The sequence below is a fragment of the Trachemys scripta genome, chromosome 4 (assembly GCF_013100865.1).
Source record: "Trachemys scripta elegans isolate TJP31775 chromosome 4, CAS_Tse_1.0, whole genome shotgun sequence".
Classification (NCBI taxonomy): Eukaryota; Metazoa; Chordata; order Testudines; family Emydidae; genus Trachemys; species Trachemys scripta.
In genome coordinates, this window is record NC_048301.1 from 139,412,906 (window position 1) to 139,425,337 (window position 12,432).

Sequence of the window (12,432 nt, forward strand, 5' to 3'; positions counted from 1 at the left end):
CATCGCTGTAGCCAGTGTGGGAAAGGCTTCAAACTTACATCAAGTCTTACTAGACACCAGAAAATCCACAGCGGAGAGAAACCCTTCCTGTGCCATGAGTGTGGGAAACAATTCTGCCTACGAGAACATCTCATTAGACATCAGAGGATCCACACTGGGGAGCAGCCCCATTGCTGTGCTGAGTGTGGGAAAAAATTCAGTCTCCTTCAAAGTCTCAGGAGACACCAAGGAATCCATCGTACTGGGGGACCGCATCGATGCGCTGAGTGTGGGAGAATATTCGGTCATCCAGAAAGTCTCACTCTGCACCAGAGGATCCACACTGGGGAAAGACTCCATCACTGTGGTGAATGCGGGAAAAAGTTTGTCCGTCTAGTACAACTCAGGGTCCACCAAAGAATCCATACTGGGGAGAGACCCTATTACTGTACTGAGTGTGGGAAAAGATTCACCCAATCGTCAGGCCTTATCAATCACCAGAGAATCCATTCAGGAGAGCGACCCTATCCCTGCACTCAGTGCGGGAAGGTCTTTGCTCACTCATCATCTCTTACCAAACATCAGAAAATCCATTTGGAAAAGAAGCCATACTCCTGCGCTCGGTGTGGGAAGCGCTTTGCTCGCTCATCATCTCTCACTAAACACCGGAGCACCCACTCAGGAGAGCGACCATATTCCTGCACTCAGTGTGGGAAGCGCTTTGCTCGCTCATCATCTCTCACTAAACACCGGAGCACCCACATAGGATAGAGACTCCTGACTCTTGTGTTTGATTGGAGAAACCTCTTCAATCTCTCATTTCACTCTTTTCCCAAAGCCTGTAAAAGAGGGAACCTGCTCCCACTCTGAACTGCTCCCACCTCCTCACTAACCAGACATTAGGTTCAGTGCTGGGTTTGTTAAAATAATTTGTGTGGCCCTGGAGATGGGAGAATTTCACCCTAGAGGCACCAAAACAATTGTTGTGGGTTGCAGCTGGGACAGGGATGACTGGAGTCGGGACTGTGCTTTAGAGGCCCAGGCCATTCACTCACTGCGGCTCCCATCCTCTCGGGCTCCACTAATGGAATTTGTTTTATTTCCTCTTTCTTTTCCCCTTGGAAAATGGAAAAATGGACAAAGATTCTGGCGCAGACTGAAAAGGAGCTTTCTTCTCCTGCGTTAATGAAAGGTTGTGACATCCCCCGCATGTACTGAATCAAAAGGAAGGGCATTTTGATTTGGCTTTGAGATAAAATTATGATGCAAGCTGTATGCATAATGCAGCCAGGGCCCTGTCTTCACACCTAATCGCCAGGCAAGCAATACCAGCTAGGACCGGAAGGTTGGAGACTGGACTTTCTGGGTCACACCAATGATAATACGGCTAAAGTCAAGACACCACTTTTCTGAAATAGTTGAACCTGTCAGACAGTACATCAGACACAACATTTCTTAGAAACAGCGGCAATAGGTGGTGTGGGATAATATTTTATTTTGATGATGCACTTCTTCATGGATAGACGAGTCAGATTTGCATCCCCTAGTCCAGTCGTTCTCAACCAGGGGTACGTGTACCCCTGAGGGTAGGCAGAGGCCTTCCAGGGGGTACATATCGTCTAGATATTTGCCTAGTTTTACAGCAGGCTACATAAAAAGCACTAGGAAAGTTACAAACTAAAATTTCATACAGACAACGACCTGTTTATATTGCTTTATACATGTCAGTATATAGTATAAGTACAGTATTTATATTCCATTTTATTTATTTGATAATTATATGGTAAGAATGAGAAAGTAAGCAATTTTTCAGTAATAATGTGCTCTGACACTTTTTTGTATTTTTATGTCTGGTTTTGTAAGCAAGTATTTTTTAAGTGGGGTGAAACTTGGGGTATGCAAGACCAATCTGACTACTGAAAGGGGTTCAGTATTCTGGAAATGTTGAGAACCACTGCCGTAGTCTCTCTGAATCATCTCTCACATGCTCCTCGGAATAGCCATATGAAATGAAAGATCCTTCTTCATTACAACAGGATACATTGTGGTGGCAGGTGGTTTAACTTACATCTTTACCCACTGGGGCTTCTTCAGTTCCCCATCCTGTTCCTGTGGCACTCAAGAACAAATAGTATTCTGTTTGGTTATGGACTGCCACCTTTATCATCTTGATGGTAGATGCATGCCCTTGATGTCTCCAGATGCTGCTGCCATGATAGCGTGACTACATCACTTACCCAACATCTAATTCATTGTTTGTGCCATCAGAAGCCATACGCCAGAAAAAAGGCAAGGGCAGGGATGAGGCATTGATATAGTAGAGGTTTCAGAGAGCTGCTTCCTGTTATAATGGTTTGTTTTCTGAATAATTTGAGTTTATGTCCCTGGAAGAGGAAGTGGCACTTTAAGTCCACTAACACTGAGATGTACCTGGATCTCAACCCTGACACGTAATGCCAAGGAGTGAGGGAAATTATCTCTGAGCACCTTTGCTGTACTTTCCAGGCTGGGACTTGTTTGCTGCTAGTTGTAGGTGTTTTCAATAAACAACTAGTGGAGTTGCAGTCCCAGCCCAGAGTGTGACATGGGTGTGAAACAGCCAGGGGTCATAGGGCAGGGACAGAGATGGAATCCTGCGTGAAAACAGACAGCCCAGAGAGCACTCTTTGAGGAGAGGGAGTCTTAAATAGAGAGGGAAAGAAACTAGTCCCAGCAACGTTCACAGATGAAACTGAGCAGCAGCACAGGGCCAGTGTCTCCTCGTTCATCCAACTGGGGAAATCCATGGCCGTGCCTCTCTTTCGGAGGGTGATGATGAGATGCAACTTTATCTCACTGTTGTGTCATCATTCCTGGAGGGCATAAAATAATACAATAGAATTATGAGTCTGAAATAGCTGCTGCCATGTGTGTAGGTGAAGACCTGCAATCTTCCGTGCAGTGCTGACTCTGCCATGTTCCAGTCACTCTTGGGAGATGATGTTGGGGAGAAGCAGCCATCTTGCCTTTCTTTTTGGAGATGGTTATGCCAGTTGCAGTTCAGCTCCATTGTAATCTGCTTTAAATTATTATCCGCACTCTAAAAATGGGGGTGTTAGAGCATTGAATTAGTTAAAATCTCCCAGAATACTTTGTGCTTATGCTAAGATTTATTGTGCAAATTTACTAGTTATTAAATTGTTCTAACCTTTGTTCATTAGCATATGCAGGATGTCAGACGTGAGATGTATACTCCATTAAGGTTTGCCAAATATGAACTGTGTGCTAGGTACAGTTAGTGCAAATGTGTCCTTGATCTAATGCTACTTGTGTGTGCTATGGTCTACTGCCAGCTAAACTGTTGTGTGCATAATTAGATAAAAGGTGTGTAAGGTCTGTGGAATCTGGAATTTTCTGTCTCCTAAATGAGGAAAATCCAAATATGAGCAAAACTGAACTCATAGTTTGGAACAGAATGAAGATGTAAACCGCTGCAAGACAGTTCTCCAGATTGGGTATGTACTGACCTTTCTGTATTACACTGATTTTACTTCCAATCAATAAATCCGTTGAGTTTGGTTATCTGACATCTTGACTCATTATCAAACTCTAATTGCTTATAGCAATTATTGTGTCTCTCTCTCCCTTTAGTGACTCTGAGCTGTACTTAGGGTACGTCTATACTTACCTCCGGGTCCGGCGGTAAGCAATCGATCTTCTGGGATCGATCCCGGAAGTGCTCACTGTCGACGACGGTACTCCTGCTCCGCGAGAGGAGTACGCGGAGTCGACGGGGGAGCCTGCCTGCTGCATGTGGACCCGCGATAAGTTCGAACTAAGATACTTCGACTTCAGCTACGTTATTCACATAGCTGAAGTTGCGTATCTATTAGTTCGAAGGTGGGGGGTTAGTGTGGACCAGCCCTGAGACTAAACTGCCTCAGGGGGACATGTAGGGAAACAGTTTTTCAGCCCCTAATGGTTAAAACTCATGAGATTTTTCTAAAATAATAAAAGTTGGAGGTTTTTTCCTGCTTTAGGTTTCTGAGCTGTTAGGGTGCACTGGTTTTAAGTTTTCAAGGTTTTCTCTGCTACGATGAGAGCTAGAAACTTACCTTTTGTAATGAAAGCTGAAATTCTCTTGCAATACCATGGAAACTATCTGAACCCCTGCTCCCCTCCCACCCCTTAAGTGCCATCCCCATCCCTCCCCTGGACAAGCTTTGGCAATTTCCAAGCAGACAGATTCTCCTGGTGTGTATCTGGGTGCACGTGACAGTTACTGAGTAATCAGCATGGGCTCCAGGGTCAGTTTATCATTATGGCCCTTTTTATTTACTCCTCAGACAGAATAATTTATTAGGAACCTGATCCTGAGTCACGGTCCCCTCTGCCCCTGGAGCTTCATCTGGGGTGCCCCTCCACCGAGATGGGGTAGGGCTGCCTGGCCATAAATGGTGAAAATGGGCAGGAAAGGAAATGGGGGTGATCTCATAAATCCCTGTGAAGTGTGATTAGCCCCATAGGATACAGGGGGGCAGTGACCTCTCAGGGGCTGAGGCTGGGGCAGCCCATTGTGGCCCCTCAGGAAACATTCACTGGGAACCTACTCAAAATATTACGCTGCCAGCCGATCCTTTAGTATCTAAAACTAAAGATTTATTAATAAAGGAAAAAGAAAGAACAAAAAGAGAAGTTAAATGGTAAAACAGTTACATATATGGACTTTGAAGTCTTTGTTTATATCAGGTTCCTAGCAGGACTGGTGAGTTTATTGGCTTGAAAGTCCCTCTGGAGCACATTCACACAGCTTGGACAGGTCATTCAGTCCTTGTTCAGAGCTTCAGTTGGTAGCAAAGTTCCTCCAGAGGTAAGAAGCAGGACTGAAAACATGAAGAAGATGCAGCTGCCTTTTATAGTATTTTGCCATACAGCCTGTGCTTCCTTTGTTCCAAATACAAGTTGCCCAGTACATGGCTTGAAAGCCCAGTTCCCTTCATAGGCATGTCCCCGTATGCCTTGCCGAGTCATAAGGTATATTTGCCTTCTCTCAATGGGTCAATTGTCTAGCTGTTGGTCCTCAATGGGCCATCAAGTAGACTAGGCAGTGCTGATGCCAAACTGTCTGGGGGTGTCGCTCAGAAGTATAGCACAAGTTTGAAATACAGACATACCTACATATCTATAACTCATAATACAAAGGCGATACAAACACATAAATGAGATCATATCTAGCAAATGATGACATTTTTGCAGATATCTTACATGGCCTATCTGGCATAATTCATTGCCATTCTACAATATTGATATTCATAATATCCTAAAGTGTCCCCTAAATTCCATTCAGCATCACACACTCCACATAAAATTGATGCAGAAAGGGGTGTTCCAAGACACTGCTGAATGCAGCACAAGAATTTTCCATTCTTGGTCCTATATTATTACACTTCTGGTTTACATCACAAGTATTAGTGTACAACAGCAATAATTTATCAAAATCATGCCTGACTAAATCAGGCTCTGTATATACGGCTACCTTCATTTTCTGAAAATCTTCTCATCTAATGTTACTTTAGTATAGACATTAATGCTCTCAAGGGTGTAATTACCTTGGCATTTAGCCATGACAGCAATGTGGTAGCGTGCCTCAGTTTCCCTTTCTATACAGCAGACTAGATTTGTAAACAATACATCTGTTAGTCTTAAAGGTGCCACAGGACTCTCTGTTGCTTTTTACAGATCCAGAATAACACTGTTACCCCTCTGATACTAGATTTGTAAAGGTTTCTCTGCTGTGACAAGTTTTACAATTGGTTACAGGTATCAGTTGTAACATTTCACTAGTATACAGCTCTCTGGTATACAGTGTGTTTGTAGGTATTATCCCCAATATTTTAAAAGGCTTTTTATCAAAGTCATACACATTGTACCTTTTAACCAGGGTTGACGTCAAAATCAAATACATTAGAAGGCTAAACCTTAACAGTAGCACCACATTTGTTACAAGTCAGTGTTTATAAGTATCTTGATCATACCATGCTTCTTGTCTCACTGAATCCCTTGGCTGGCCAGGTGTATCCTCAGTACTACCTGCTATGGGGCAAATCTCCCCCCTCCCTTGTTAGCCAGGTAGATTGTATCAACCCAGACGCTAGCTTTCAAATTCTCACCTGCTGCTAATTTCAAGGCTGGACGCTCATTCTTCCCCTCGGTAGGATTGGGTCCTTCCCCACCCCCCCCTCCCCGTTCTCCTAGAAGGTTGAAAACTGAACATCCCTGCTTACAGGGACCCCTTTGCTGCCTAGGTGTGTTCCCCAACTGCAGCCCCTCTGTGCTATGAACATCTACACAGACACTCTCCTGCATGCTTCCTTGTGGATCCACCACCAGCAACAGCTTAGAGACTGGACTCTGTTTTAAAGAGATACCAAACAAATCCCAAGTGCCTAGTGATGAGAGTTTGCCTGCTCTCCCCTGCATCCTTGTAGGTTCAGTCATAAGGCTGTTCTGCTCTGAAAAACCAGTAACCCACTCTTTCCTCAGACCCTGAGGCCCAGACTGCTTACTCAGAGAATCAGCCTGGAGAACATGATGGCCCAGCCCAGCCACTTGGCTACAGGGCTGTTCAATTTCTCTAACAATTCCACCCCGCAATCTGAAATCTCCTCTAGGCTAGCCACGCTGGGTCTTTCTAAAGCAAGGGGTCAGTGGATGTAGACACCTCAAAGACTTTGGCAGTTAGGAACTGAAACCAGTCTCCCAAACCAACTGTTGCTTTCTCTATATAATGGATTCACCCTGAGTTAACTCACCCAAATGACTTTTACACCCATCAGTTGCAGCAAACTGTTTGGAAAAACTACCATGAGGATTCTTCTCCCTAGGAGCTTCTCTAAGCAACAACCCAGCTTTTTTCTGCTCTACAGAAGCGTGGCTCTGTGGAGCCACAACAAACTCCTTCTGAGTTTCACTTACACCCAGAATCATCCCTGGAACATGAAGAGGATTTTCACAGAACCCCCTTTCCGGCAATCTGCTACATTCTGTGGTTAAAGCCGGGCTGGAGGCCCTCTCTTTCCCTCAGCAGCTTTCCTCAAAGGCAATATGCAGGTTACCACACACAAGCTTAGGAACACTTCCTTCCTGGGTTTCAGTTAAGTCCAGAACCACCTCTGGGAAACTGAAATATCCATTCCAATAAAACTCTAATCTAGTACCTGGTTAATGGGGAGGTGGGAGCATTTTAGGGCAGGTAGACGGTCTCCCTCCTGTGCACTGGCTGCGGGGAGAACGGTGAGGTGAGTACAGGCAGAGGTTTCCCCCCATCAAACTCAAGGGTCAGGAGTCCCCGCCCCATGGGTTCTCTGGTGTTTCGCAAGAGACAACGAGTGAGCAAAGCGCTTCTCACACTGAGTGCAGGGATAGGGTCGCTCTCCCGTGTGGATTCTCAGGTGGGTGGTAAGGCCTGACAACTGGGTGAATCTTTTCCCGCACTCAGTGCAGCAATGAGGTCTCTCCCCAGTGTGGATCCTCTGGTGGCTAGTGAGATGATGTAGACGGACAAAGCCTTTCCCACAGTCAGTGCAGCGATGGAGTTTCTCCCCCGTGTGGACTCTCTGGTGTCTAGTGAGATTTTCTAGACAACTGAATGTTTTCCCGCACTCAGCGCAGTGATGAGGGATCCCCCCACTGTGGATTCTCTGGTGTCTCCGGAGACTTTGAAGGAGACTGAAACTTTTCCCGCACTCAGTGCAGCGATGGGGTCGCTCCCCCGTGTGTATTGTCTGGTGTCTAATGAGATGTTCTTGTAGGTTGAATCTTTTCCCACACTCGTGGCACAGGAAGGGTCTCTCTCCACTGTGGATTCTCAGGTGTCTAGTAAGACTTGATGTAAGTTTGAAGCCTTTCCCACACTGGTTACAGCAATGGGGCCGCTTTTCTGAGTGGATTCTCTGGTGTCTGTTAAGGGTGGACGAATACATAAAGCACTTCCCGCACTCAGCGCAGGCATAGGGTCTCTCTCCTGAGTGGATTCTCTTGTGCATGGTCAGAGCTGATATTTGGAAGAATCTTTTTCCACACTCAGCACAGCAATATGGTCTCTCTCCAGTGTGGATTCTCTGGTGGGCAATGAGATGGGATGCCCGGTTGAATATTTTCCCACACTCAGAACAGGGATGGGATCTCTCCTTTCTGTGGATTTTCCCATGGGCTTTGAATGCCTTCTTTCTCCTGAAGCTCTCCCCACATTCGCTACAGTGATACAATTTATGTCTCCTATGAACCGTCCAGTGGTGACTTATCAAGTCTTTCTGCACCTTGAATGTTTCCCTGCACACACGGCAGGTATATAGGGTCTTTCTGGGCTCAGATTGTCCCTCTGCAGGAGGCTTTAGATGTGACCTGGATCTCCTTTGCTGGCTTTTTGGGGTTGTTGGCTCCTTCCTGGTCAGGTTCTTCCTCTGCCTTTGTGGCTTGCACTGTCTCTTCTGGTGCCTTCCTTGCTCAGATTTCTTGGAATGGTTCTTCCCTGATGTCCTTGGGAAAGGCCTGAGTGGCTCCAGGTTACCAGGCTCTTCCTCAGGAGTCTGCCTCTCAGCTCCGTTCAAGTTCCTCACCCCTGCTCGGTGGCAAAGAGAATCCAGATGTTATTTCTTGTGCTGCTCACAAAGGGAGGCCACTAGTATTCCCAGCAGGGGAATGTGCCTGAGTCAGCCCCACGTCCCTCCCCTCAGAGCAGGGCTGGCCCTCAACACTTGAGTGCAAGAGGCCAAACTCCCAGGGGCCCCAGTGCTGGGAAAGGAGGAGAAGGTCAGTGTGGGAATAGGCCCTGATAATAGCCCCCCAAGTTAATGAACGTGAGAACCAGCCCCCACGATTCTCTCCCTACTCTGAGGACCATCTCAGTGAGGAGAACAGCATCACCATACACCAGCAGTGACACCCCTCTCCTGAGGGACACACATGGAACACTCACACTGTGATGGATCCCAACACCTCCATGTTTATGGAAAATAGGGGAGGGGAAGAGACTGAGGGAATCTGCGTAAGGGGAGAGATGGAGTTTCTAGGGGGATGTCAGGGTGAGGAGCTGTAGCACTTCTCATGTTTGGGCCTCAATCCCTATTGTAATGCTCTGTGAGAGGAGAGTTTGCTGCTGATGGATGATTCCTGAAATGAGCTCTCCGGCTCCCACTGGTGGACAGGGCAGAGCTGGTTCCCTACCTGCTCCAGGGGACGAGCTTTGTGTGAGGAAGAAGCTAAAGGAGCTTTCAATTGCTGGCCAGTCCCAGGTCTCTTCTACATCTGGAAAATCTGCACCAAGACAAAAGGTCTTTGGTTGACAACACATGGACCGAATGAATATCACTGAGAGAAGCCCTTTCCTCAACACCATAAATGATGCATAAAATGGAGGTTTGATTTTCAATTGGTATTGTGGTAGCACAACTGAGTTTGCAGTTGCACAGCACCAAGCGCTGCACAGAGAGATCGTCCTGATGTTGAAGAGCTTATATACTAAATACACAAAGGGTGGGAGAGAGCCTGAGCCAAAGGAGTAACTTGCTGTTGTAATAATTGGGCCCACAAATTTACCCTAATTGGCCGTTTAATTGTAACAACTGTGAGAAAATTTATAAAGTTTATAATATCCTACAACAATAAATGTCGATGGGAAAAGGTGCAAAATATAAACAAGATGACGGAATTAATCTAAACAAAAATGGCCTACTAATATAATTCAAGGACAGTGTTAAAATTATGGCTGGTAAACAAGACAAGTGTGGAACTGGAAATTAATGAACCAAAATGAATGTCAGAATTTAGGCCTAAATGGAAGAAAACTCAATGAGGGGCTGGGCTATTTTGCCCCTTACTTCCTTTTGGGGGGGTTTCAAAAGAAAACACTTTTGGGGGGGGGGAATAAAGGAGGGGAACTGAATGCAACCCTTGAAAGAAGCAGCAACAGCAGGTGTGTGTAAAAAACTGCTACAGCAAGCGATACCATCCTGCTGCCACCCTGAACTTCTCTTGGGACCCCAGATCTTCTTCATCCTTATCCTAAGAAATGTCCTAACAAGACTGGACCAGAGAGAGGGAGCCAGAGAATACAGCCACCGTTACCAGTTCTGGCTAACTCCCCAAAATCACCTGGAATGTGAGACTTTGTCCCCTACCTCCTCAAGCACCGTGAGTTCTTTTCGTTCCCCAACTTATTTCTTCTCTTTCCTATTCTTCTCCCTTGGCTTTATATTAAATAAGAGTCTGGCTTAGGTGGCCAAAACTGTCATAGTTTGCAACCTCGCTGTAAGCCTGTGATCAAAGAGGCAGCCAAAAGCACTGCCCAGAACAGCCCAATGCTGGTACACATTTGCCAGGTAGGCCTCTAATTGGCTGATCAGACCATCCTGGGGAGTAATAAGGAAATCCCTTATTAATATCAATTGAGAGCCCAAAAAAACAATGGAACCATGTTGGGCCTGAACTGGGAAGGGAGATTCCCAAGTGCTGCTCGGTCAATGATTCAGACAGCCAGGGAGGGGGTACAAACACTTTGGTGGATGGGATTAGAATTCAATATGATCTTGACAAAGTGGAGAATTGGTCTGAAATCAGCAAGATGAAATTCAAGAAACACAAGTATAAAGTAGTTTGCTCAGGAAGGAAAAATCAGATGCACAGTAGAAAATGGGGAATAATTGGCTTGGCAGCAGTACAGCAGAAAAGAATGTGGTGGTTACGGTGGATCATGAATTGAATGAGTGCCGACAATGTGATATTGTTGCAAAAAAGCCGAACAACATGAGACTAAAAGACTAACATTCTGGGATATATGGTCACTTTGGCCACAATGTATCAGGATTTCAGCTGCCTTCAGGCTACTCATTTGATCCCTCCACATCACTAACTCCTTCCTCACCTGGGCGGGTGCCTCTCAGGATGTCTCCATCTTCATCTTCTGTGGGACCCTGGACACACAGCTCTTCCCCTCGCTCTATGCTGGAGATCACCACTGGCTTGGGGGTTTGGATTCCTGCTTAGAGAAAAGCATCACCGTCCATTAGATCTAAGCTAAGCACTTCTAGCCACGGAACTGCTGCACTTTGCGCAGCTCCATATGCAATGTGGCAATTAGGCAATGAGCTGATCTACATATTTGCATTTGTTTTCTATGGAAACATGAACTGCAGCTTATGGTCAGTACTGCCTGCACATGGCAGTGGCAGGAGCACTTGTGGAAAGGGGAGCTGGAGAGGACTGTGGTGTCTGAGGGAATTGGGGGGAACAGATGTGGCACATGGTGGATATTTCTCCTTGGCCTTCCCCTAGGAGAGTTACTCTACTATGGCCCAGCATCCCTCTCCCTCCTGTGGATATGTTTACATAGGAATTAAACACCTGTAGCTGGCCTGGGTCAGATGTCTTGGGCTTGAGGGGCTCGGGCTGTGGGACTGTAAAATTGCTGAGTGGATATCTGGGGAGAGGGTCGCAGAGCCCAGGCTCCAGCCCGAGCCTGAACATCTAGACTGCAATTTTTAGCCCCACAACCTGACCCCCACGTCCTGAGTCAACTGATCCAGGCCAGCCATGGCCCTGCCGTGGGTTGTTTATTCCAGCATAGATGAACCCAGTCTGTCTTTCTCCTTAACTGTGGTGTTCGCTGGCCTTTCACCCTGGAGAACACACAACCAGATGCTCACATGCTGTCTGGGGAACTACAAGAGCCAGAATTCTCTTGCCTTAAACTGTGGAGCCCTAGTGACCATGGGTGAAAGTGCATCCTCTTGAAGCTATGCAGTGTAGTTGTAGCTGTATCAGTCCAAGGATATTAGAGAGACCAGGTGGGTGAGATAATATCTTTTATTGGACCAACTTCTTTCCCAGCCCTGAAGAAGAGCTCTGTGTGGCTCAAAAGCTTCTCACACTCACCTTGTCTCACCATGAAAGGGTTGCTCTGCTCCATTAAACATGTCTCTATCCCTCCACACCCATGCGCCCCTCCTTCCAACCCCACAGACATCTCTCCACCCAACCACTCATACCAACGTTCCATCTCAGTTACTGTGTCTCTGTGCAGCACCCAGTGCACTGGGGCCCTGATCTCACACACACAGCTCCTCACCTAACGAGACCAGAGTCTGGTAATTTTCCCATATGACGTGTCTGTAAAGTTGCCTTTGCTCCTCGCCCAGCAGCGCCCACTCCGCTGGGGAGAAATACATGGCCACATCCTCAAACGTCACCGACATCTGAAAGGACAAACAACCCAACTCAGCATGGCAAAGTTAAAAACAGTGGTAGAGGAATAGCTGTAGCAGGTGATGCGGATGTACAAGTGGTCCACGCAACAGAGAGCCCAGGGAGGCTTGAAAGTTCGTACCATTATTATGGGTTCAGGTTTGCCGCAATGTGGAAAAAGTAATGGACAGTGTTTTCCTGTGATTTTTTTTTCTGTCTGTGACTCACCCCACA

The 12,432-nt window shown here is 46.4% G+C and overlaps 2 protein-coding genes across 7 annotated transcripts in view; one reads left to right on the forward strand and one right to left on the reverse strand.

The window, feature by feature from the left end:
- LOC117876253 (gastrula zinc finger protein XlCGF26.1-like) overlaps positions 1–3,545 on the forward strand; it is a 25,692-nt gene extending 22,147 nt beyond the window's left edge. For all 4 annotated transcript variants that reach the window (XM_034768211.1, XM_034768216.1, XM_034768213.1 and 1 more), the window contains exon 6: positions 1–3,545. In XM_034768211.1, the coding sequence (XP_034624102.1) occupies positions 1–750 (750 nt within the window). In that variant the 3' untranslated portion in view covers positions 751–3,545.
- Positions 3,546–5,015: 1,470 nt separating this feature from the next.
- On the reverse strand, positions 5,016–12,426 carry LOC117876256 (zinc finger protein 501-like). 3 transcript variants are annotated; one of them, XM_034768220.1, is made up of 4 exons: positions 12,083–12,426; positions 10,880–10,993; positions 9,184–9,273; positions 5,016–8,578 (listed from the first exon to the last, which is right to left on the reverse strand). In XM_034768220.1, exons 1-4 carry the CDS (start codon positions 12,207–12,209, stop codon positions 7,290–7,292), a joined length of 1,620 nt encoding a protein of 539 aa, XP_034624111.1. In that variant the 5' UTR covers positions 12,210–12,426; the 3' UTR covers positions 5,016–7,289. The 3 variants fall into 3 exon arrangements, with proteins under 3 accessions (XP_034624111.1, XP_034624110.1, XP_034624112.1); XM_034768219.1 differs by having other exon boundaries at positions 5,016–8,581; XM_034768221.1 differs by lacking the exon at positions 9,184–9,273.
- Between the last annotated feature and the right edge of the window lie 6 nt (positions 12,427–12,432).